General features: G+C 44.8%; 1 protein-coding gene across 6 annotated transcripts in view; it reads left to right on the top strand.

The window, feature by feature from the left end:
• Positions 1-27297, top strand: part of LOC111861229 (inactive rhomboid protein 1) — a 118339-nt gene that overhangs the window by 85569 nt on the left and 5473 nt on the right. For 4 of the 6 annotated variants that reach the window (XM_023845625.2, XM_023845624.2, XM_023845626.2 and 1 more), the window contains 12 exons: positions 13315-13463; positions 14370-14499; positions 15544-15739; positions 17283-17456; positions 17765-17878; positions 18336-18484; positions 19160-19309; positions 19507-19690; positions 20474-20548; positions 21057-21218; positions 23553-23573; positions 26752-26840. In XM_023845625.2, coding sequence (XP_023701393.1) covers positions 13315-13463; positions 14370-14499; positions 15544-15739; positions 17283-17456; positions 17765-17878; positions 18336-18484; positions 19160-19309; positions 19507-19690; positions 20474-20548; positions 21057-21218; positions 23553-23573; positions 26752-26840 — 1593 coding nt within the window. Of the gene's footprint in view, positions 1-10505; positions 10658-13314; positions 13464-14369; positions 14500-15543; positions 15740-17282; positions 17457-17764; positions 17879-18335; positions 18485-19159; positions 19310-19506; positions 19691-20473; positions 20549-21056; positions 21219-23552; positions 23574-26751; positions 26841-27297 lie in introns of those variants that run through there. The other 2 variants (XM_033750235.1, XM_023845627.2) reach the window with 2 other exon arrangements.

The following is a 27297-nucleotide window of genomic DNA, read 5'->3' as shown; positions in this document are numbered from 1 at the left end:
TCAACTTACCTAAAGACGGCTGTTGATAGTCACTCATATCAGTGGACACAACGACTGACGCATTTGCAATAGCAACGCTCTGGAACGGAAGGGAAGTTCGCGACAGCTCGGGGATGGCTGAGGCGGCGGTTGTCACGGTTGGGGTGTGGGCTGGAAGCGCCGTCTTTATCCGAAGTGTGAGTGGGGTTCTCATTGAAGAGACAGGAACCGAGCGGCCGTTGCTGCTGGCTGCTACAGACTTGTAGCACGGATGTCTGACGCTGGCACAGATAACATTGAGGTGGATGACTCAGGACTGTGTCCAGCAGAGGCAGAACATGAGAGCACTTGCTCTGTTTGCAGCAGAGAGGAATTGAGGAGAACTGCCACAATATCACCACCATTGGTTCGGAATATTTTCTGTCAGAAAACCGACACGCTGAATGGAGCAGAGTCCTCCTTGAGAAGCTATACGAGCAGTCGCTTCCCTGGTCAGGAATTTCTGTGCGAATTTCGAGCATAGCTCTCTAAATATTTATCAGAGCGAAGAATGTTACGGAAAATACTTGTGGATAAAAATGGGAACGCGTTTTATGTGCAACACATCTTTCTGCGAGTCTCGCGGATTCCGAGATAATTGAATAAAAGGGAGGGAAAGCATACAATTCTTGTCTTGTTGCAGTTCTTTCGCACGTATTGTAGTCACACTGGCATATCCAGCAGCCGCCTCGTTTGTTTCCGAAACATGAAGAAGCACGAATAACGAAGGTTTCCCTCTAAATCATCATCTTTACCAGTATACATAAGCTGCGTGCCCGAGTTAGCAACTGAAGTGTCAAGTGTAATGTTGCTTCTGAAAGTGAACACCCTATATAGCTACAGAAATACCGTAATTAATTCTACACGAAGCGCTGTGTCTGCCAGTTTCCAGCCCGCTGCCTGCTTCCATCTCGCGCTGTACGAGACAGACAGACAGGAAGCTTACAAACTTAGCTGTTGCAGTCATGTGACGCGGGAGGCTTGTCGGATTTTATACAATGCAAATTTCTTTCTTTTAACTCCATATTCACTCTGTTGACACATTGTGAAGTTCCTGATGTGACAGTTCTGTAATGTGACGTGCCTTCAGAACCTGACAGGGCGCTGGGTATGGCCTACAGGCAGGAGCCACCCTGTTCGATTCTCTGCTAGTCATGTAGTGAGTCCAAGGAGAAACTGGTAACCCGAATGTTCCTCTCCGTGTTCACAAAAGTTCGCCACTGGCCTCTGTCCTGAGCTAAGGTAATGCAGTCCATCCCCTCACACTAATTTCTCTAAGATTCGTTCATTTTTAATATTATCCTCATCTACGCCTACGTCTCCCAATAGGTCCCTTCCCTTCGGGTCTTCCGACCAAAATGTATTAGTGTTTCATCTCCCTCGTGAATTCTCTTAACAAACGCGGTGAAAAGTACAAGTAAAGAGAGAAGTACAGACCGCCTCATAATGCAGTTCTGTTTCACCTCGGCATCTTCTCACACGCTCTCAGTCTGTTCTTCCCGTAAGGTGAGACCAAGTTTCACACCAATACGAAACTGCAAGGCTCAAGTTTGTGCACATAGACGCGACGTACGTTGTTACTGCCCACTCCATGGGCCATCTGAAGTAGCTACTGCAGGAACTAACCGAATTTGGACCCAGCGTGAGTACCACAGTTCACGGCAAGTGCCTAGTGCTGATGGCACTTATAGGTTTGTATACAGCAAACCCTCGCTAGCGACCAACGTGGAGTCGTTGCATACGCAGTAGAATGGAATTTGTTTGTTGAATTCGTTTTGCAGAGTTGTCGCCGGTTGCTGCGGTGCAGTTCCTCTCGCGTACTCCTTCTAACAAAGTAAAGCTATTCATGTACCAGGCCGTGAGACGTTGAGGGTCCCACACTATCTAGACAGTCGGCTCAGAGATGGCGGTAAGGTTGTCAGCCTTACGCGCCGGCCGCGCTTTACGCCCCAGGAAAATTATTTAATTAATTCCTGGTACTCATTTTTGTTAGAGGCTGAGTAAACCCCAGTGCCTAGTGCGGCTGGAAGGATTAGGTCAACTGAAAAAATCCAGTAACCTCATCGGGACTTGAACCCGCCACCTTCCGGCTTGTAGCATAGCCCCTAAACCAACTACGCTGCCGCGTACCTCCACGTATTCCTTGTGCGTGTCCTGTATGTTAATTCTCCGTTCGTGCAGTTACATGCAGAACAGAGTGGTTACGAAAGCCCGACATGACAATTTTCCCCGACCCTAAAATGGAAAGTTGTGCCTGTGCTTAATTCATGAAGGAGCGGAGATAAAGCTCCTCTGTTCTTGACCTCGGCATTAGATGGAGGCGAGTGGTCAGCTTCACGCCCCTGCCATATTAGCCCCGGGAAAGAACTCGATCCACACAGTCACTGCAGCTTTGTGTTCATTCCAATATTATTCCCCGACATCAGGAGATTCTCACAGTGCCGTATGTGATCTCACAACAATGTCCTTTGCTTCTTTGTCAGTTCCTTATTGCGTATGGTTCGCTGCTCCAAGTTCATACCGCATCTGGAAGTCCCCCTCAGCTGTTTATTTGTCAGATAAAGTCGATTCCTTTTCAAAGGAGTGACTGGGTCAGTGGCTGTCGTGCTGAACACCTTTCTCGAACCAGCGCCCCCTCACTTACTACAAAAGTTCTGCGTGAGGTGTACCCCTGCCTGTTTTTCCCGAAGCTACAGGAACATACCCTCGTGTTTACACGTTCGTACCCGTTAATTCAGGAGAAAAAAAACGATTTTCCGCTTGCCACCCTGGCAACTTCTCAAACACGTGTGATTGGCGGGTTGGTCTAATCACGACCCCACAGGCGTTTGAAGGGAATCTGTCTCTCGCGTTTCCAATCCTGTCCAGGCCACTGTGTACATTACAGCAGCCCGTGCGGTATCTGCAGCTTCTTCTGTTCGTCAGAAGTAGGGCGCGTCTAGTGGCACCCGAGCACCCAGCAACATCCGGGCGTCTTAATGCTCAGTAATAGCTCGTGGCAAGACACTGTCGGCAGCTTAGACTTGATCGAGTGGATGAATGGGAAGGAATGGGAAGGAAGCGGGTGTATACCATCCAGGCATTTGCGCGGAGGGGCAGCCGGTGTCCGGGCTGAGATTCGAACCGAGCCGACCCCGCGAGTCTTTTTTCTCGTGTGCGCAAACGCAGTATGCATGTTGTGACACGTAGACCCCATTGCGAAGTAACAGCTGTGTAAAACAGGCGGTAGTACAGCTACCGTTGCTATTTTCACTTCAGAAATACTGCAATGTGTATTAGTTGCTGCAGTCGAGGTGTGGATCTGTTGGACTCCTACAAACCGTAACTCACCGTTTCAGTGATTCTCTCACTTTACAAATCACAGCAACACGGCCGTTCCCTAGCACCTGACTTGTAGTAGTCTTGCTGTACATACAGCCAGAAAACACGACGTCTTCTTTGCACAGCCTAATTCAATTCTTGCCATTTCTTCTCGGTCATCTTCGACTATGATTTCAGGAGGCTCAATGAATTCTATTTCGGCTGCCTGAGCCTCGGGTCGGCCCCAACAAAAGGCACCGTTTCCTGACACCTCTCTGTTGTTTTAGAGGTGTGCTTACCTCGCCGTTGCATAGAAACGGTAGTTCTTCTGTTGTCGCTTGCGTGTTAATTTTCGCAGAAATCAGTTTACCGAATCGTTGCCTAGCAAGAACGTCTACTCTGGCTCCGCTATTCTGCTTCCGTTATAAGGTCTGATGTAGGAGAGATTCCTACCCAGCTGGACCCAACTGCTCCAATGATCGAGACTGGCTCATTCTACCGGTCCCAACTGATGACGGAAACAGATCAGGTATTCGAAACGTTGCATTTGAAGGAACTCAAGACAGTGGACGTAACATGCCGACTACAGGCATGGCTAAGTTAGAGTTACGCGAGCTCGATTCCAGATGACTCCGAGCGGTAGGTTCTGTTTCCATCCAGTGGTCCCGTGGGATCGCTGGGAGGGACGCAGAAGTCAATTGGCCGGCGAGAAGACGATCAACTGGAAACTGGGATCAGCGCCGAATACGTAAGGAGGTGTTTGTTACCGGTGAACCCGTGTTTCTGCAAAGCGACTCGCGGTCGGCTCACAGTAACGAGTTTCATTTTCAAATTAGCTCGTTTAGTTTGGCACTTGCTTTCAGACAACAGACTTTCATGTAGATGACGTTTCTAGTTAAATGCCCAACAATTCAAATATACACGTACATACGTTCCGTTTGAACTGATAATCATTTTCTCGAAATTACGTAAAAGAGGGGCGGGAATTTATATAACAGCCAACTACATCCCCTGAAGCATGGGTCTGGTCCTTGCCAGCACAGTCATTCTTGGTTCCCGCGGGACCCATGACCATATTTTAATGTACCACAACTGTAGGAGTCGTTTCCGTTCTAAATTGTTTCTAAAAGTGAAGTTCCCACCTCACAGAAAACACATCACTTCTCTGTTGCAAAGACCAGCCAAAACAGACTCTCAAGGACCACAGATAAATACACTGTGTGAGTTTCTAAATGTGACGCCGGCCGTGATTTTGAAGGGATGGTGCACCTTGAGCCTTGACGGGTTCCAGTCTGTGTTGTCGAGCAAGCGGACGCGAAGGCCTCCAGGTCTCCTTGAGGAATCAGGGCGCGGTCCCTTCCCCGCGAGACTCTCGGCCTTTTTGACGTGAGGACAGTGGCAGTTCGGCTCTCATTCGTTGGGCTTGTCTGAGTCCTCGCAAAGCCACGAGTGATTTGGGCTTCTCACAACGGTGCCGTCTTCAGGGACGACGCCATGTAATTTGGTATGTTTCGCAAGAACGTTCTGCTTCCATCTGTAATGTCGGTCGGACAGTCATCAAGCAGACAACGTGCTGCCATTGGTTGGATTTGAGACTCACAGCAGTGGCTGTGAACTTGTATTTCGGGATACAACGCCGTATAGTCTGGTGAAAGTACACCAACGTTTCGGAGGAACATATCGCCTCCATCTTCACGGGCGAAGAGTAAGCCAAGCAAGAAACCAGCTTGAAGCAGGCTGCCAGCCTTCAGTGCAGCTGTTGTTGTCGACATATCAACTGAGCTGCTTTACTTGCCACCAGGGTGTCTGACGTAATAAAGTAGGCCCGGGGATAGCGCAATCGGTGTGGAGACTGGCTACGAGACGGGTAGGGGCCAGATGTTCCTCCCCTTCACGTCGTCTGGGGCGGCTTTGGGCCCATTTAGCCTCCTGTCCAATGGGTACCTGGGGCTCTTTCCCCCGGGAGAAAAGCGGACGGGGCTTAATTAAGAACAGCGACTTCACCTCGCCTGTACTGGGCTGTAGAAAGGTAGATCTGTTCTGCCTGTGCATCGTGCGCAGCGCCGTGCTCATGCGGCAACTTCTCCGATTCTTCTGTGAGGCGTGTAGTCTAATCGCAGTTTTGCAGGCTAACGTGAAAGTGACAGTTTGCCGTCTGCAGTCTCCGTAATAGCGCGGTACCACGGCACGTTATGCCGGGAGTGGAGGTGTTCAACGAGATTTCCGGCATGGCGAGTCGGTTCACGTCTTGTCCTTAAAACAGAATATGGTGACTCTCTAATGATAGCGTCACGACGCGCGGTAGTATCTCATGATGACGCAGCCTCGGAGATGTTTCAAACACGTCATGATATTGATGATTGCTGGCGGAATCTCAGCCCATGGTTCGCGGACCCTGTGAGAAGAAGAGCTCGTAATGGAAAATTTGAGCGCTGTTTGTCTATTCGCACGCCAATTTCATACTGTGGCATGACTTCCGAAAGCCGGAATAGTGAAGCCGGAGTAGAAGTCAATTGCTAGGCAACGGTTCGGTAAACACGTTCCCGGGGAGAGAAAACGTGACAAGGCCGTTGCTAGGGCACCATATTCTTGGTAAACAAACAACCCGTTGCTAGGTCACCCTGTTCCTGAGGGGATATAAATACGGGAACCTGACCCTCCAGGATGGGGGAGTCTCGAATCTGAGACAGTAAAATTATGGTCATGAGTTCCACAGCACTCGGGCCAGAGAGACTGCGCTGGCGAGGGCAGTAGCAATTGTAAACGACAGACGCATCCTCTCGTGAGAGAGGATATTACATAAGGATTATTACCGCAAGTGCTCAGTTGGAGGACAGAACTACTGGTCTTGAGTCTTCAAGCGAACTGATTGGCAGTAAACTCTGAGCTGCTAAGTATGTAGATGAGCGATTGCGCTGTATGCCGCTTGTAGTTGCGAGCTGAGCGCAATAAATCCAATCATCCAATCCAAAAGCCTATGCAAGCGTGACAACCCTAAACTGTGTCATGTCTCGTGTCAGGTGCACTATGTTCGTATTTAGGACGCAGTTGCCGCAGCCCTCTCAGAGTGGCACCCGGGGTCCATTGCTGCAGGACGCCCCGGGTTAATCTGTGTGTGGCATAATGTTATCTTATCCGCCCAGCTCAGTGTCGGGCGCTGGGTCCGTCCTGTTGAGGCATATACACGTGTTTATGTGTAGCCCATGCTGCTTAGGGTCGAGTAGTAGGATGGCGAATATGTGGAAGGAAGCTGGCTGTCTTTATCTAACTTGAGACACTGCGCCGGCATTCGCCTGGGCCCTTAGTTCATTTTGAACTTTGTGCCACTCGAATAAGAAGCAGAAATGCTTCACTCGGCCGTGACGTCCGGTAAAGCGGTACTCCTCATTGGAGTGTTTCGGATTGCCTGTTCCCACACACAACGGACAGTTAGTTTTGTTTGTTGCCGCAACAGCGTGAAGTCGCTTCTCTATTGTCCTGTTCTCTAATTTCGTTGCCTCGATTAACATTCACGGCGTGTATTACCGTCCATGTTTTATGCATTTTTTCATTTGTCGTGTAGCTTCGTTTTCCTGCGGGTTTCTTGCGAGTTCACACGGAGCGGTGTTGAGTCTCGTTTGGATTTTTGTTGCTAGAATCCCTTAATATTGTGTCTCTGAAGCCAGAAGTTCATCTAAATATCTCTTAGAATTTACAGTTCTACCTCACAGAAAACATATTCTCCGCTACAAAGCCCAACCGGTTAATGCTGTTTAGGGAAACAGTCGCTGTTTACTGTGAGAACCATGCGGAACACACAGATACACTCTGTGGGCAGAATGCAGGGTTTTCTTTATCTTAATGAAGTGGTACATATAGTTACCACTGTGTTCTGAGGGAATAAACTGTTCGGAAGGAAGCAGCTGATGTTTACCGTCGAAGCAATTGATCACAGAACCACTGCGGGTGGAGCATGTGACATGATGTGATTTCTCTGCACTTCTGTAGAGGATCTGAGGACAACCGCGAGTAGCCTCAGACACAAACCGATATACCAGCTGGAAGCGCAGATGCATTAGCACCCGGTACGCTCCGGAGCATAATTGTGGAGCTTGTTTTTCTTTCGCAGCAAGATTCGAACTGGGGCCCCACTGCTAGAGCGCACGGCTACTGCAGTATACGTCATCCCCAGGTGTTCGTGAATAAACCGTGATCGAAGACTGGAACTTCTGTGCACTGTGCAACCACGCGATCATAGATTCACGTTGACCGACGTTCCGTTATTCATCGTCGTGGCGCCGCATAGAGATCGCTTTATAAATTAAACGCCGTTGCCAGGCAACGAAACAGCGGTAGCCATAAATCGCTTTTCCACTATAAATTCGGTTTTGTGTAGATGACATCGGTTTAGTTGAACACTGCGGTGGCATACTTAGGTCTCCATTTTTATAAAATCAGTGCGTGCAGGTGGCTGGGCCCTGTGAGGGAAGCCACACACATCAATTTAAAACTCGGGGAGGGGACTTGTTACTCTATCATTTTGAAAGGCACCGAACAGGCTGGGGCAGCTGTAATTCTCTCGACTCCATATTCGGAAGGTGTTCGCTTCGAATCTCGAGGAGACATCGGCTATCCTGGCTAATGTTTCTCGTTTCCGCTCAGTCCCTCTAGGCAAATGCCGGGATAGTTAGGCTTATTTGACCTTAATTCCATATTTTATAATGAGGGGGAACTGACATCCCTCGGGCCTTGCAGTGGCAAGAGTCAGCAAGAGGGGTTTCTTTTGTATTTCTGTTCGCACTAATTTGCTGGTGCCCTCTCTTTATACCGTAACAGCGCACCAATGGGCTGGCGAGATGGCTGTCACGTCACTGGCTTTCTATGGAGTCCGTGCCGCGACTGTTGCTATGCAAGCATTCGGTAAACACGTTTCAAAAATATAGGCTGTGTTTTCTGCGTGGTCGGTGACTCTGCGAGTCGTAAGAGGCGAAGAAAAGGGAAGTATCAGTTCTGAGACAGTAAAATACGGTCACGAGTCTCAAGGGACTCGGACCAAAGGAAGACTGCGCTGGCAAGGGCCAGCAGCATATACAAAAGACAGACCCGTCCTCTCGTCAGAGAGGGCGCCAAACAAAATCAAGACCGTAACTGTCAAACAGTAATAAATATGGGGCTCGAAACCAAGACTTACTCACTGTCTGACTGACTTTGAACAGGCCCTTACTCCCTTGTGGAGGCGGGGTCGAATACCTCCACCGTCAACCTGCGAGTCGTAGGAGGCGACGAAAAGGCAAGTCTTAAATTTGAGACAGTAAAATATGGTCTCTGGGGCTCGACACCAAGACTTGCTGACTGACCGTCAGTCGCAATATGACTTCGACTTTTTAACAGGTTTCAGTGTTTAAGTGACAGTTGTCAGAGTTCAGCCGTGAGCTGGAAGAGCGTGTGCTACGGAGCAGTGGCATTGTTCCTCTGTTGTAAATCCGTGAAGACTGGTAGAGCTAGACTGGAGTGACTGTAAATTGTGTAAATCGGCAAGAGTGTAATGAGTGTAATGTGCACCCCGTCTCCAGCCAGCCAAACACGTGACAATAGACTCGTGTATTCGCAGGTATTCACTGCGGATTGTGAGTGTTGACAAGTCCAGAATCGTCACTGTGCTTTGCTCTGGTTTAGTTTACGGCGTTGTCAGTAGATGGAGCTAGTATAGCATAGGAAGGTGGAGTGGCAGGTGAATGATGAATTTGAAGAGATGTGGAAGGAGACGGGCATAGCCCTAATCGAGATCTCGGCATTTGCCTGGAGGAACTGAGGAAGACCACGAAAAACCTGAATGGGGGTGGCTAGGCCGAGATTCGAACCAAGAACCGCTCGAATACAGGTGTAGAGCGTTACTGCTAGACCAGGCTGTTCGGTTGTATCGTTTCGACATTGTGACATAATGCCTGAAAGCCGGAAGAGTGGAGTCAGAGTATACATTCATTGATAGGTAACGGCTCGGTAAACACGTAAACAAGTTTATTAATTCAATAATTGATAGTACTAGTGTGTTTCTCTTCACTCGGGCCGGATATAACCTTGTGAGCACCGTGTACAAGCCGAGTACTGGAGACGGTGAATTTACTGCGGCTGTCCGCAGAGGTTCGGTGCCACAAGGAGGGGAGAGAACAGCTATGCATTTTCTTATTTTGAACTGCAAGAAGTGTGTGCGTGCGTGCGTGCGTGCTAGCGAGTTGCCGCCGGAACTGCAAATGGGCGGCACGGAACCTGCCTCACATTGCAGCCGCACGTCGCCAGTGCAGGGCCCCCGAAACCCGAAGGAACTTTCTCTGGTATGCCTTTCCCTCTAGCCCCCTCTCCCTGTGAATATCTGTGGAGCAGGTTCTACTGTGAGCGCACTCACACAAACCGAGTCCTTGAGCCATGCGCGTCTCACTGTGTACCCAGCTTGGCTCTGGTTAACAAATAACCGCGGTAATGACGTGAGAGCCGGAACAGCGGGGCTGCAGGAAAATGTGCATTCATATTTACTGGCTTATGAGATCACCTTGCTCTCTGCGTGTCTGTGTATCCCGTCTATCGTTGCTAGTTAACGGCTCATCAGACGTGTTCCCGCGGCAACGAATACACACGCAACAACAGAAAAATTGTTAATTCCGCCGCATTTTCTGTGCCCTGCTCCAGCCACTCTGACTGCATCACGACCACAGAAGAACTGGACGAAAGTGGCACGTCGATGGAAGTGACCCACTCAAGCCACTGAAGTGTACAATTCTTAACTAATTGCACACAAGACAGCAAATTGACTGAAAGGTTGTAGTACGTGTCTGATTGGCAATAAAGGAGATAATAATAAAAAAAAATGCTATGCCATGCGTGTCGTATCAAAGGGAAGTAGGAGATTAGTACGTACCAGAACTGCTTCTTCAATAGGCAACGTTCTCGTGGCAACACAACAATAGAGGAACTGTTGAAAGCGATGTTTCTATTGTTGCGCTGCCGCGGTAAACCGCCAGATTCTGATTGTTAGAAGTCGCTACCAAGCAACGACTAGTGCAGACATAGCAGACTTGGAAAACTAGATGTGTGCTGTAGTTATCTGTAGAGTGTGATGGTTAGTGAAATGTGTATAATAAGCATTCAGCAAATTCATTGGATCATTGGTGTGAGTGAGGGCACGCCGACAGCGTCACTGTGATCAGAAGAAGCCGGTTTGGGTGGTGATGGTGTACATTGTGCCAGGATGTGCAAACCGAGTGTGGGACCTGTCCAATGGCTTGGTGCAAGTAAAGTGCCCGGAGCGTAAAGCAGTTCCCTCACCTCCATCTGATGCTGAGGCTCAGCCTGCTTCCCCACACCGGTACCGTTCTCTCAGTCTTCTGCTTTATTCCAGTTTGTTGTTGTCTACTTGCCATCTCGTTCCTCTCCTCTGTGCTCACTTCATTCCTTTTGTTTCCTACGCGTGTGCTGTGGGTTTCAGGTGGGATGTGGTTATATGAAGAGACGGCCACTTGTTGAACTGTTCTGTATGCACGGTGTACACAGAAGCACTTCGGGTTGAAGAACTGAAGAATAATAACAATAGTGAACTCTGTAACACCTTGAACGTTGTGTTGAACCGCAACTCTGAACTGGAACTCTAAACTCCGACTGACTGACTGACTGACGGTCAGTCAGTCAGTCAGTCAGTCAGTCAGTCTTGGTGTCAAGCCCAGTTTACTCTAAACTTCCAAGTCACATTGCGACTGACTGTCAGTAAGGCAGTAAGTCTTGGTGTCGAGCCCCATCTGGGGCTCATGACCAGTTATTTATTACTGTTTCAAGTTTACGGTCTTGTTTTTGTGGGACGCCCTGTCTAACGAGAGGACGGGTCTGCCTTTTGTATATGCTACTGACCCTTGCCAGCGCAGTCTTTCTCTGGTCCAAGTCGACTGGGGCTCGGGACCATATTTTCTGTCTCAGATTCGAGACTTCCCTCTTCGTTGTCTCCTACGACTCGCAGGGCCACGGTGGAGGTATTCGGCCCCGCCTCCACACGGGCCACACACACCTCCAACGGCCTCCAAACTTCCACTTAATGTATCTTATATAACCTTGAGTCGGACCTATAGGAAACATGTCACTGTCCGTAATGTTGCGTACTCAGCCGTTGCTAGGCAGCGAATGGTTTCTAGCTTGCGATTGGCTAGCACTCGATCCACTGTGGGTGCTTCCCATAGTCACATATTGTTGTAGACCTTACATAGCAACGACTCTTTACTCGCCGTTGCTAAGCAATGGTACCTGATCTGTCACCGAGTGACTGAATGTTATCGTCTTTTTGGGTGTGACACCATGTGCGTAATCTGGTAGATCGTTACCACCGCTTCGAAAGCGTCTGTTTTCAGGATAGAGAAGTANCAGCGGGGGGGGGGGGGGGGGGAATTGCGGGGCCCCGTGGCCGGTCGATTACCGCTGGTAAGTGCAAGAACACACTTCAGAGCGGTCGGGGATTGCTACTGGGCCGCCAACAGTTTGAGGGACAGGAAGCGACCTTCTTTCGAGGCAGGAGATCACGTTGAATTGTTTTGCAGGTTTGTTGTTGAGCACTATGGAAATCAGCCAGAAGGACAAGTTACGAGGCTAAATATAGCTGTCCATGAAGAGACTTAACGCTGTGTAGTAGTCTCTGAAGGATAAGCCAAACAAAAATTACAAGCAAGGAATAACCAGAGTCCAGAAATGAAACACACCGCCCGCTGCTTGATGCATATCTTGGACCCACATCCCAGAAGACATGGAACCCTGTCGCGTAGAGTTCACCCGCGGTTTGTGCGGGCAGGGTTTCTTGCAGGCCCTTCATGTCGGCACTTGCATAATGGTGGTGCTGCATGTTCGGTTCGAACCGTGGATTATATTGATCGGAAGATTCCAGCGGGCGAGGATGAATATACGGAAATTTGTTAACCGTTTTGAGGCCTGATGTTAATCTAAGTGGTATTTAAAAATTCGGCCCTACCTCACGGAGAACACATTGTGTCTCCATAACAAAGACAAGCGGTTGAATTTGTTTGGGGAGATATTCTGTTTCGTTGTTTATTGTGAGGATCGTACGAAACACGTAAATACACCGTGTGGAATATTAAAGCAGGTGATACATGTTGTATGTGTACATGTACTGGTGTGCTCGAAAGGCTTGATAAGAAAGAAGACAACAGGTCAGGGGCAAGTTGAAAGTTTCCAGCCAAAACTTGGCACCTTCATTCATTGTTGTGGCGTTTGCCATGACGTTAATCTGTTGTTCTGAGTTTGTGTATATAATGATTCAATATCAACTGCAGCTGTTATGTTATCTGATGAATGGAGAAGGATTCCGAATTATCGGCCGCGGCCTATTTCAGTGACAGCTTTCCCAGCCCAGATATGAACGTGCTTTGTTACAGCGGTAACTCCAGTATCCACTTGCTGTAGTGTAGTGTGGCAGTGCTTTGGGCAACACTGGCCTTGTCTTTCTGCGGCTACCCTCTTGTGACACATTTTAGTTCACTCTTTTGGGATTATTAATGGAAGGCAGGCATGGGTTGACCTTTCACCCATTGCGGTGTGCGTTGTATTCTGTATGTATTGTGGGAACTACAGTGTGGCCCGCAATTCTATGACAACATTGACTTCGACTTTCTCAAGTATGCAGTAAACTCCCCCTCCCCAATGGCCATCTGATCCTTTCCTGAGCCATCTGAGTCCAGTTCACGTTCTCACAGTCACCCCATGGTTCACTGCATGAACGACTCCATTGAAGCTGAACAAGACATGCAAAAAGCCTTCTGCTTGTTTAGGCAAAAACAGTTTGCTTGTTAAGACAAGCAGTAAGATTCCTTGGCTAGGGGATCAATCCTTCACAAGTTCAGTATAGAAGAAGAGTGTGGGCCAGACACTCTGAACTTGTCTGCTGAGCGGGTTATGGACACTTCAACCACGTCTGGCTGTTCCCCCCAAAGGTTTCTTGTGCACAGTGTAACAGTTCTTGGTTAATTGCAGGCGTGCCGTGGGTCAGGGCCAGCAGCAGGGCCTGGCCCCTGCCCCGACAGGGACATTGAATGGCAGCAGCTCCCAGCAGCAGGATCCCACACCTGAACCAAGCGCACCCGAGCCCTGTACATCCGGCCCTCAGCATGCAGGCCCACAAGGTACGTGTTGATCGGGAGAAACTAACTCTCACAGCAGTCTTGCGCAGATGTGACCCCATTTAGGTGATAGAAGCTAAGCAGGAACTAGCAGGTAGCTTGCTTATTGCTTGGCTTAGCTATCCTTTGACCCCAAAAATGTAGGTGACAGTTCCTATGAATTGGTGGTTGACTTTCAACCAACCCCTTGCATGACAGTTTTTCCCAGAAGATAGAATCCTTCATAACCACTGCTGTTAGAACCTCAGATCTCTCTGGCCCACTGGGAATCGTTTGGCTCATGTGTTGAATGACTTGCATGTGATGTATTCCCTTTTTGCACCATAGTTTTTACTTGTGAATGTTCTCAGCTCTACACATGTGCCATGTTCTTCTTCAAGGTCCCCATAAGAATCAGAAACTGTCACTATTACTAACAGCAGGCATGAACAGGTGCTTGGGTGATCAGGCTGACCGCAACACAAGACGTCAAACAGTTCATGTATTTTAATGTGGTAATCCTGGAATGAGCCTTCATTGATACATTGTGAGCACCGAGAGCTGTGCGCTTTTTGGGTGCTCCCAGCATTTTCATCATACCTCAGCCTTTGAGGCTTTGGCATGTCTTCCTTATGAGACATTCTGGTACTCAGGAAGCCTCACCTCAAATGAAATGAATCTCTAAATTCTTATCCAGCCCATAGTGACTGATTTGAATTTAACATGTTTGTCTATTTTCTATTGATTTAATTTCTGGAAGTGTTTAATGGAAGTGAAGCTGTGGACTGGATTCAGCTGGCACAGAATAGAGTCCAGTAGTGGACCACTGTGGACACAGTAGAACTGTTGGCTTCCACAAAAAATGAGAAATTTTCAGACCAGTGGAGTAACTCCCAGTTTGTCTGTATTTGTGCTTGTTTTCCTTAACAGGTGCTAGTGTGCCTTTGGAGCGGTCCATTTCAGCACCTGCCTCAACATTCCATAGTATGGGCAGCAGACCTGCACGGCAGGCACGACCGCCCCTTGGCAGGTCACTGTCCAGGACGGAGATGGTCAAGAAGTGAGTAGCAACAATCCATGGCTTCTTAGTTAAAGTTTCTTTGCCATGTAAGGAGATTTGCTAAAACTGTGGAACAGATACATGATTTTGTGTGACATTCAGAGTGTAGGTTTATGGTGCCTTTCTTTTTCTCTCTGTTTAATAGTTCTGTATATTCAGTTGGTAGTGATGTAGGTAATGTGCTGGGGAAGCATGTGCTGAGAGACCTTGCATAGCATGAAGAAATACTTTTTGGCATGTTCACAAAGAAAGGTGTAAACACAGCGCCTGTTAGCTTCACCAAGTCCCTCCACATATATCAAGTCAAGAAACAATAAACAGATCATCATGACATATGAAGACTTACTGGAGCTTCTGCTTGCACCTCAACATAAGTTAGTTGCTGAATGTTTATTTGACAGACACTTTTTGAGAACACATTATACTTGGTACACTTTTTTCGTAAGTCTTGGGTTTGTAAGAAGATTAAACAAAGCTTAATGCACACACCAGAAGTGCTAAGGTATTGAATTGAATTGAATTGAATTTATTTACATTTTATAAATCCTAAGCAGGTTAGTACCTTTGGATACAGAACAAGTCAAAATGTTACATACATAAGTACAGGCAATTTTAGCTTAAAAATTAATATAACTTAATTTTACATCATTCTCTATTTACATTGAAGTATTCATCTAAAGAGTAGAAGGAATGAGCATGTAGATAATTCTTTAACTCTGATTTAAACTTTTTAGTATCATTGCCCAAGTTTTTAATACTTTGTGGCAGATTGTTGAACACTTTTATGCCAGTAAAGTAGACTCCTTTTTGATATACTGATAAAGTTGATGAGGGTAGGTGGAAGTTATATTTTTGTCTGTATGTGTATATTTCTTTATTTGTCTTGTTTTGAGAACATTTTGTGAATGTTATTGTTGATCTTAAGTAGATTGCAGCCCTGCTTTTTTGCAAAAATGTATGTGGAGGGCAACCTAAGAGACAGAAGCTGCCTCTACAGCAAGTCTGGTGAGAGCACCTCATGTTATCATGTTACCATGTTCTCAGCTACATCAAGCGGGAGACTGCTGCATTCTTTGGTGTTGAGGAATCATCAGAAGAGGAACAGCAAGCCAGATGGTTAGATCGGCGGAAGAGGCTTGCAATCAGGAAGTACGGCTCCCTGAAAGAGGAGTACCTTTCCCCTGCAACGTCACCACGGCCGCGCAGACAGCATCAGCTAACAAGTGCCTATGCAACGCAGGTGAGAGCTTCACAGCTGTCACCATGGAGACTACTGTCCCCATGGCTGTTTACCAGTGTTTCAGGCTAAGTGAGACTAAGTCCAGGTTCTGCCCTTTTTTCCATATACCATGGACTGTTTATCTCCTCCTGGTCTTACTCTTCTGCTCTGAAGATGGAGGCAGCAGTTTCCTCTGAAACATTAGTATTACCTACCAGACTACACAACATCACATCCCAGAGGAAAGTAGTCCTCAGTATTAATATAGATGGATGGTGCATGATAGAGTGTGTTGGAGTCATCTGGCTTTGGATCATTGTATTGTTCAAAACATTTCCACCTATTATCTGTACCTTATTTCCTCATGATCCGTTTTAATATTATACTACCAACTATTTCGGTTTTTTCGATTGGTGTCCTCCTTTCCTTCTGGTTTTTGGATTAAAATTTTGTTTGCATTTCTTATATTTCCCATTTTATTTACTACTACTAACACTGTTGCTGCTGGTACTTTACTACTGCTGCCAACAATGACAGTGACAATAAAGATTATACAGACATGGACTCTTTACTGTCAGTTGCACAGATAATTGCTGTCCTGTCTGCTGTGGTACCTACATAATGTAAAGAGTGTTGGGTCTCATGCAGTCCTGTTTCCTCTTCTTCATTTCAGTTGCATGATCACTGCTCTTCTCTCTTCCTTTCTGTGTGTGGCAGTGCCTCATTCTCATTAGCCTTCCAACAGCCCCCTTCAGTGTCTGTCTTCCATTTTTCCTCTTGAAAGCTGAGAGCTGCAATTACGTGAGGCAGGATGACAGCTGTCTGATAACCCATTCATAATTGTGGCATCTCTGACTCGGCCATGACATGGGTGCACAAATAGTGGTCCTCAGGCTGTACATGGCCTCCAGGCATTGCCCTATACATATGTGTGGAGAAGACGTGGACCTGAGACTCTTCATCAGATACGGTTGTGCTGAGTGTGACACCATGTTTAGGAGAGTAATTAATTACTCTTGTGCCTGAGGGTGTGGGGATTATATATATTGAGTTTGAGGCCTTCTTGAACACACTGACCTGGAAAATTAATATTGAAACCTTCTGACATAGGGCACAACCTCAGAGATGGTTTTTGGTTTATAATTTAACAGTTTGCAGCTCAAAGCAGATGTTTTGTCTCAGGTATGTGAAATGTTTCTGTGCATAAACATGAATTGGCCAGTGAGAATGAATATTGATAATATTTTCATAATAAATAAGAAATTTCAGTGTTGCCTTAAGAAAACCCAAGCAGAGAATGTGTAGTTAAGGTAGTGACTTACAAGCATTTTTAGGGTTTCATAACACACTCTTACCCCCTGGACAGTGGTTAGCTCTTATCAAGCACAGGCTCCAGTTATACTGTGGTGTGTGGAAATGTGGATAGTTCACACTTGCTGCCAGTTGTTGGTGGTGTTCTGTTGTGTATTGTGATTGGGGAAGTTGCAAGTAAAACACCATTATAGTTCTTTGTGTTGAAAATATTTCTAATAATTTTGTCTTGTTTGAATTTTTTTATCACCAGACTCGGGACACATTGGCAACTGGGCGGCCCGATGTGCTGCCTGGAGGTCGAGAGTCACTTGATGCCTCTGGGGGACACGTGGCCACCACCCCACAACACTGGGCTGAGCCTCCTGTTCGACGGAAAGAGTCTGTCGCGAGGATGACGTTTGGGGGCCTTGCCTATACCCTGGCTGTGAGTCATAACACGAAGCGATATCATGGCTAGGCAGCAGGAACATAACTATGTACTGGCCGCAGCTTGGTTAGCTTCAGATGTCAGGATTATCCTTCATTCCGTATAAAGGGCTGACACTTGTTATTCTATCGTTAAGTATGTAGCAGTCAGAGTTGGTAGTAATTACAAACAAATAGGAGTGGAAAGTGAGAACAATAAACTATGGTGGCAGGGACCCAGACACATTGTGAAGTTTGGTGTCTACTCTTGCCAGCAAGTATGCTATTCAGTTTGCCATAGCAACCACTAACCACTTGCTGTTTCAGGCTTTAACCCGACATCTCCCCAGGCGTGCCACTGCTCGACAGTTTTCACGCAGTTACCCATCACCCACTGTGGCGCCCAGTTTGGGTCCCTCCACCCCCATTACAGATGATGAGGTAAGTTGAACACTAGACCCCATCCACATGACGTGCATGCACGTGAAGGGACAGGCAAGAGTTGTGGGCCATGAGGAGACTCAAATCTCAATTGATATTCTGTCATCTCATTCCCTTTATAAAAACATCTCCAACATGCAGACAATGCAGTATGTAAATGTGTGTGCGTGTGCGAGCGAGCGTGCGCGCGGTAATCACTGCCCATTAAGTGGTCAAATGCTGTACAGCCCATGAAACTGACAGCAGCATTGCTAAATAAATAAATATTGTTATATTGTGTTCTTTTGATTTTATTATAATCATTATGCCATATTTCCTTAAAGAACCTTTTGTTAGGTACATGTTCTGTTATGTCTGTGCTTTTGTATTACAGTGTGTCTTGTTGTCTGAATTCTTAATGTGTAGTGAAGTTACAGAGTTTATTAAGGGTGCCTGATACAGTATGGCTGCGTTACAGGTATTCTTCACAGCACCAGTTGGTGCAGCAGCAGTTCCTGTCGTTGAGACGTCATTATCCATGGCAGATCAGCCAGAAAGGCCCGTTGAGCATGTGGCCTTGGTGACAACTGACGCTGGTTTCATGCATGCTCGGGAACAGTACCCTAGGTGGGTTTCATGGCCCGGATACAACAGTGTGAGGTTATGTTCCACCAAAAGTAAATTGTGGGGCTGACATAAATTAGGCTTTCAGGTTTAATTGGGATGGAGTTAAGCCTAGGAGTCCCAAATTTTGTTACTCCAGGCATTCACATAGATTTCTTATTACAGTCAGAATTATAAATTGGAAAGCTATATTTGTCCTGAGTCATTTGCTGTCCATAAGATACACAATTATTCATCCAAATACATGTCAAGGGTGCAGCAGTAAAGCCTCTGACAGAAAATTATATGGCACCTTTTTCTAACCTACAACTGCCACCGCTCTTATACTGAGCAAGTGTCAAGTGCTGTGTGTGTGTACTGTTTACTCCTTGTGGGGGCATTCATTTCAGCTGTGTGCTCTTCACAGTTTATGTTCCCATGAGCGATTTAGCCCATTGTAGTATCCAAACTGTGTTGAGCTGGACCAGAGTAGAGCTTGCTTCCAAACTGTTAAACCAGTTGGAACACTGCACTAAACTTTCTCACCTATCATATCTGTAATTATCCTTTAATTTAACACAGCTTTTGTATTCCACTTAATGTTAAATTATTTTCAAACCCATTCCCCATTTCTTTCCATAATAGAGCCTTTCATTGCTCCAGACTGAACATTATTACAATTCTGTTTTATGTAAAAAGATCATCAAATTGGCGAAGACCACCTCTGGAACCAAGTGATTCAGGACCTGAAGTCGGCTGTTCCCGCATCTGGAGTCGAGTCTTGGATCGAGTATTTGACAACTCAAACAGACGACTGTATGGCATGGGAGTCGCAGGACGCATCTTTAGGTAAGTTGGAGTGAGACTGGAGATCTGCAGATATTCTGAAAATAGAGTCAGTAATTTGAATTGTGACTATTAACATTGGTTCACTCATGACAACCTACAAGTCAGCCTCTCAGAACTGTAACCACAGAAGGGTGTTTATCCCTCAAGAATGCTGAGCTGTTGTACTGTGTTTATATAACTTCTTTGTTTTCTTGCAGGCGTTCAGTGAAGCATTCTGTGGCAAACACAAAAGCTGTGCAGGAGCAACTGGACGATATTGAGGACCATCGCCCGTTCTTCACATATTGGGTTACTACAGTACAAGTCCTCATTCTCATCATATCACTAACATGCTATGGTCTGGGACCAATTGGCATTCACCTCAACCATCGATCCGGACAGGTGAATGTTGCTTTGCACTGTTGGCTCTATTTGTGTGAACCGTTGCAGTCAGCATGTCCTGCAGTTGTTACAGAGTTGCAGGACACAGTATCAGCCTTAGAGCAAGTCATTTGATCCAGTGCTCTTCACTGGTGGCCCATGGCTGCCACATGGCTGTCCTTTGCTACATAGTGACTACTACTTTCTCTCACTTAAATGTGGCATAGCCCACACTTTCCCATCTTGAAAATTTCAAGAAAACTACAGAAAAATACAAGATCCAGTTACTGCACTCAAAACAGTTCCCCAGAATTGTATATCAGAATTAAGTGTTATGTTACTTTGCCCTCCAGACAGCATGATGACATGGCTAACTGCACAGAGCAGAGTACAGTCGCCATGTGCGCCTTACCTAGCACAGTTCATCAGTGGCATTAGGCTTCAAAGGCAACTGGTGAAAACCCATGTTGGTGTCGCAGCTTGGCCTTTCCTTTCATGAAAAATATAAAGAAAATGCTTTCTGTGTGTTCATTAATATGGAATAAAGTACCAGCACTTCTTTTAGGTGAATTTGAATTATTCCCGTAATATGGCTTCTGTCGTTATGCTTCACCTGTACTTCTTGCTGCTGCCATTTTCATAACTTGTTGAAGGTTCACAGTGATTGATTTCCAAAGGGTCATCCATTTAAGTATCGTACATATGCAGGCAGGCTGTAGGAATGTCTGCATAAGAATCTGAATATTGCAGAGTGCGTACTCACGTCACAGGATTCGTGGACTGTTATGATGATGTCTGTTACAGGTTCTGGTAACGAGTCTTTCTCTACAGCAGGTGGACTATCAGGAGCCAGCAAATTTCTGGATTGGACCACGAGCTGTAAGTGGCAAATTGTTGAGGCATGAGAGTTGGGTGTGGAGCTTCTAGTAAAGTTGGCTGCAGCACAGCAGTTCCTTGCAGTTAATGTCAGTCCTCAGCTCTGGTTCTGGTTTTCCTAATGTTTTCTTTTAATGCAGCAGAATATAGACCACAGTGTGTTGTGAACGAGTTAAAACATTCTCTAATAGTTGTAAACAGAAATTAAGAGAGGGCCATGTTATTTGTCAAGGTTTTGCTCTGTAGACGTGTGTTACTGATAACAAACAATGTTCAGTTTCACCATGAGGTTTGCAATTGAAGAAGTGCCTGAAATACAAACTGTTATTTTTAGCAGGAAATAGTTCAGAACTCATTCACACCCTTTGTCTCATGGTGTGAATGAGTTCTGAATCCCTTTCAGAACATGATCTGTAGACTGTAAACGAGGACCAGCTTAGACGAAATGACTGGAACTCATACTGCTTCACTCTGTCTCAAGCGCACATTCTCATTTGACATACGTATGCAGGCAGACTTAATACATCTTGGGGCCAAGTTCGCGCCGTGCATGCGGAAGGACGCAAAAATCATCAAAGAGATTGAGAAGGGAAGGGAAAAGGAACGAGAGACAGCATGCTGCATTCGTAATGATGATTCCGGCTGTGTGCAGTCCTCCCAGGCCGATTGCTCAGTAAGTACGAATCATGTCCTTAAAACCAAAACATGTAGTAAGGCTTTGTTGTTACTCGAAGTAGCAATGTACATGTTGAACAGCCAGTGAGTGCAGACTGTGATAAGAATTTAAGACACCAAGTTTGATATCACGTCTGACATGGATTAGATGACTCGATGATGTTTATTAACCCATCAGCTACAAAGCCCCACCACACTACTACTTGCTAGAAATACAAAGGCTGCTTAGGGCTGAATGCCATTGCACATGAATACTTAACAATAAATACCTCTGTAGATTACCTCAAGTGGACCAAAGACATGGATATTATATAGATATATCAGCATATGGCACTGGGTGCCACCTATTGACAGAAATTCTCTATCTACTATTTGATTAACATTGAGCCATCTTCAGCTGTGGCAGTTTTAACACGACTACACCCAGCCAGCCGATCTAGTTGGCTCATGGTGTGCTAAGGGTTAAGAATTTGATATTAACTGTATGACAGTGCTACCTGGCTGTTGGAAGGGTCTGAACTGCTGTTAAGCATGTTGAAATATATTTTGTGGCGTGCTTTGAAGCCTGCCACCAGTCAGGAATGTTATTATTGAGAGCAGCCAGGGTTTTACTTGAAGCATTAGTTCTACTGTAGTCACCATGTTCATCTCATAGCTTTGTGAAACTGACCACAGGCAAATTAATTGATTTATATTTTAATCCTATTTTTGTCTTGAATATTTTTATTTTATGTAATGTATGACAGGACAGAGCACTTAACTGAAGAAAGCCTCTCAGGAAGGGGGAAAGAATGTGGAAGACATATTGATATCAAATATAACTACCTCACACAAGGCATGGATTGTCTGGGTTCAGGTCCCATGTAGGATGATGATATTTGTCTCAAAACTAATGTAATATGTTGCATCAGTCAGAGTCCAAATAAGTACCAATTTAAAAATAACTTAGTGAGCATATTATGGACATCAGCTTGCATGTCAGTTCCCAGTGTGAACATTGTCTGTAATTCAAATCATTTTTCATTTGGTACTGCAGAGTCATTGTATCATATGAACATCACACCTGCATGCATTCTGATGATGTTTGTTTGTAACTGTGTGTAGGGCACACTATGCCCGTTTCTCATATTCAGTGAAATTTAATTTGAGCGGTAACGTAAGTAAAAAGAGGTAAAGCTATCCCTGTAACAGACCATGGAGGCCCATAAGGTTGTGAGACATCGAGGCTCCCACATTTTATAGACAGTTGGCTCACAGATGCTGGTGAGGATATCAGTCTTATGCACCGGCCATCCTTTACCCCCAGGAAGAGTCCTGGTACTCCTTTCTGTTAGAGGCTGAGTCAACCCCAGGGCCATTTCTTTTTTTTTTTAATTCACTTAGTGGGGAGTGGAGTCCAGCTGGGTCCACTCAGCATGTCGGCCACTGTTTGGCCTATTGTACCTGTCCCGGGTGATTATGATGATGGAGAATTTGGTGGAATGAAGATTGGCGGGGGAAACCGAAGTACTCGGAGAAAACCTGTCCCAGCACCACTTTGCCCACCACAAATCCCACTTGACCAGACCCGGGATCTAACCCAGGCTGCCGTGGTGGGAAGCCAGCAACTAACCGCTTGAACTATGGCACGGCCATCCCAGGTCCATAGTGCGGATGGAAGGATTAGGTCAATTGAAAAATCCACTGACCTCATTAGGAATGGAACCCATGACGCTCCAGCTTGTTGCATAGTGCTTCAACCAAACTCACTACCACGTGCCCCAAGCAGCGAGGTAACAGTTAACAAAGAGACATAACCCTCTTCTCATCCTGCTTGAAATGAACTGATGAAAGAAACACAATTCTTTCTTTCAGCTGGTATGTGTACTGGCCAGCAAGTCATGCATACCGGTACACTTCTGTGGGGTCACCACCGAAAACATGTTTTTGGAAAAAGAGCCTAGTAACACATGCAAAAGCATCGTTTAGATTTGAAGTGTTAATATGCTACATCCTGTCATTATAGTGATGGTGATACACTTACAAAGCAGATGTATTAGATTTTAATACAGAATATCTGGCACGTTTGTAAGATGACAAGATTGTTAAATTCAAAACTAAGGTAAAACTTTATATTTATTTAAAGAATATCACTTCATATTATGATATATTAGTCCATAAGTTTCTGGAACAGTTGGTGTGTAAGATGCACAGTCATCTCAATAGCGTGCGACCCAGTTCTGATGAGTTTGCTGTGCTTTGTGGGACTTGTCATCTTGTGAACTGACTGATGAACATTTTGCACTGTAAGCATATGTATAATGTGATTTTTCTGTTTTGTTGCAACCAACTGGTGCGTGGATTGAGACCAACGGTATGTGATATCTCCTGGTCCTCTTGAACGTTGCCTGTGACTGACTGACTGGTTCTTTTAGTGCCTGACTGATGCAGCATTTTGATCACCATTTCTTCCTTATCTACTTATTCTGTTATTAAATTTTCTTGCTATAACATTGTAGCATATTTGTCAAAAAGCATAATTTTTGCATGTTTCATGTTTTGTTCAAAGTGCTGTGAGCATTTTGTTGCTATTTACTGGTTGTGCCCTTGGTCTGGGAAGTTATCCTGGTAGTAACACTGAAGAGTGTTGGTGCAAAATAATGTCACCTAATCTGAAACATTTTCTTAGTTGAAACTGAAAGGTGTGTTAGTTATTCTTTCAGAATTGATGTGCCACATTATGATGGCACAGTACCTAATAATTGGGAGTGTGTACTTCAGAAAGATAGGTCCCCAGTGTGTAATATGCATAGGTAGTTTTAGAGCTGCTGTTACCCCTGCAACTGCTGCTTTGTATGGTCAGGTGTGTAGTTCACTTGTAACTCAGACTTGACAGTCTCATTGTCTGTAACTGAACAGTGCTGTATGAGCTAGCAGACTTGGCCAGTGTACAAGGACATGAATATAGTTTGGAAATGACAGGGCTGGATGGAAATATGAAGAAAACAACAGAAAACCTCAGTTCCCCTGAACATGACCAACCTCAGCACTATGTATAATAACAACAATGTAGTGCAGCCAATGTAGATTCTAAAGGCTTTTCTTTGACAATGGTGATTATAACACTCAGAATTACTGGGTTTTTAGACTTATCCCTTGGCCAGTATTCTATAGAAAATGTTTAAGAAACTGGATCTGTATCCATGTTTAGACGAGGGAGTGGGGGCACCTACACGGTTGGGTCCGTTTGAAAGTCATTGGACCTCCATCAGGCTCCTGTTTATGCCTACGTCTCTCTCAGCTGTCTTTCTGCTGCTATGACAATTCTTGCTTATTGCAAATGAAATGTATGGGAGTTTGTATATGTTAGAATGTTGTGTTTCACCTCATGCTCAAGTTACTTCTGCTGAGACTTTGTCAGTATCTGATGATTTGTACTGTTTCAACTGTAATGGAAGAAAAACATTTATCATTATGTTTAGGAGCATATTACTGGATACTGACATGGTCCTTGTTCCACAAATCTGTGTGTTGGAGCTGTTCCATGAGACTGCTGATAGTTGTCTGGTACTGATAACATATTTCCTGGCAGTCTGGCCATCCGAGCAGTGTAGTAGTTCAGTAGTAGCCTAACATTTGGAAGGTTGTAAACAGACAGGCTGTCTCAGTACAGTGGGGTTGTTGGCCATGAGCGGTGAGCACTACCTGCAGGGAGAACATCAGTTGGTCACAGATGATCTAAACACACAACTACTTACAGCATGATAGTGTATTCAACATGCAGAATGAGAGAAATAGTTTTGGTGTGGTAGAGATTCCTTGCCGTTACTGCATGCAATAAATACATTAAATGTTGTTCTGGAAACTGTTTGTATTTGCGTGACAGTGCATTTTATTTTGGAGAAGTGCAGTAGTAGACTGATATGTAGCGTGGCTGTACATATTGCGAGGAAATGATCACTTCCAGCAGTAGTACTTGTAACTAACTAGCGGAACAGCAATTAGTGGCCTGGGATACTGTTGCTTGTAAGAACAGATGTTACATTCAGTTCTTGTGTATTTCGTGAATATATTTTGATTAATTTCAAAAGTCGGAACATTCGGACAGACAACATGACATGACATCCCCAGAATGTGTTCCTTTTATATAGTTCAAACAGAAGTAATTATAATAGGAATATTAAGTTCACATTATGAGAAAGTAACACACACATCAAAACTGCAGCCGCAAATTTAGACATGCATATGCACACACACACACATACACACACATATTTGTCCGTGGAACCCTCCTGTAATCAAAAATGACTTGTCTTTTTCATGAACCACAGTTCTTATGTTTTAATTGTCTGAAGCACAGCCTCAAAGTGGGACCAAAAATGCATTTACATTTCAGGAATATTGCACAGTTCATTTAGAATGATAAACCTTCACAGAGCAACTAACCTCATTGTTTGTTTGTATGTATGTACTCGTATGTTCATTTCAGAATAAAGTTGGAAGTGGGGGGACAAGTTGAATTGCATGGTACTTTGTAGTTTAGGTAATGTAGTTTACCAGACAGAACACATTTAACACAGAAGTTCTATGTTCTGGGAAGTAGCACCATGTAGTCCATTGAAAGTTAGTCTCTGGTTGCTACCTAGTTCATGCTGGTGGTTTCATACTTGGTTTGTTCTTTGACCCTGAAGATGGAGGTGAGGTTGTGTTCTTGTGAAGCATCAGTACTTTCTCAGCAGACTGCATGGCATTAAATCACAGAAAGTAGAACTCTTCATAATCACTGCTGTGAGAACCTCAAATCCTACGTATTTAACATAAATTATGTAGTTATTGTGCATAAGCAAAATTAAGTGGCAGTTCTTCCAGAGAAATGTAATTCTGTCTGCATTTTGGTGATGTTACCTGATTTCTAAACTTTGTTCTACACAGCTCTGTAAAAGTTATAACTCCTAAAGCCAATTTTTTCTTTAAGAAATAATTTAATCACCTACAGAGATTAAGGTAAGTTAATTAAAATTTCCATACTGCTCTCCCAATACAATACAAAGTTTCTGCATGAAATAGTGTTTGTTCAGAATCTCTAATATAGTTGTCACAAGCTTCAGTATTCTTCTATGGAACAACAAAAATTTCTGCCCAGTTTTCTGTAGCACTCTGGATAAATATTGTACACAATTCAACACTGTTTTGCAGCCACTCTGTCCTGTTTTATACATTGCGGTAGAAGTACATTGTTTTTGTTTTGGTGTGCAATCTGGTTTGTTCTGTATGTTTTGTGTATTTTATTTTTCATAAGAAATAAACCATTCTGTTTATGTCATTCTATATGTCAAACATTTGTACCAGAAGAATGTCATATTACACAGCTTAAACTATGAAAGGATACTTAAAATATGTCGCAAAACCTTGCTTGTCTTACTATTTGTGACTGTCTGCGCACACAACAGGTGGTACTAACATGTATCAGGTATCATTGTACTGAGGAGCTTTGTTTCTCCCTTCGTTCAGTTCTGCAGCAGATCAATTGAGAATACAATTCTTTATTTCAGAAAATAATATCTACATGGAAAAAATGGTCAGCTGGAGATTCGGGGCCTGGGGGGAGAATATCTGGGTCGGTGTGTGGGCTTGATCCCAAGTAAGTACCTAAGTCCAGGTTGAAATATTGAAATAGAGCAATGGATACGTATTGATCATTCAGTTGTCTCTTGGTTTCTGTGTATGGGGTTTTGTACTCACTCTATATACATATATATATATATATATATATATATATATATATATATATACATATACATATACATATACATTTGCGTTTCAGATTATTCACAAATGTGCACAGGCACAGAATATAAAACATGTCAACAAGCCAACAAGACATTGGAAACTTGTACATTCACAAACAAATTCACTAGCATATATAATCCATACTTGTCAAAAAAACACATAAAAATGTTAAAACAAAATACAGATTGCAGCAAATACACATACAATAGTTAAAAAGCAATACAAATTGCAACAAGTACACATACAATAGTTAAAAAGCAATACAAATTGCAGCGAGAATATATAAGCACAGCCAAGGACATAGAGTT

Source organism: Cryptotermes secundus, unplaced genomic scaffold (assembly GCF_002891405.2).
Source record: "Cryptotermes secundus unplaced genomic scaffold, Csec_1.0 scaffold2516, whole genome shotgun sequence".
Classification (NCBI taxonomy): domain Eukaryota; kingdom Metazoa; phylum Arthropoda; class Insecta; order Blattodea; family Kalotermitidae; genus Cryptotermes; species Cryptotermes secundus.
This window is presented reverse-complemented; position numbering and strand designations above follow the sequence as displayed.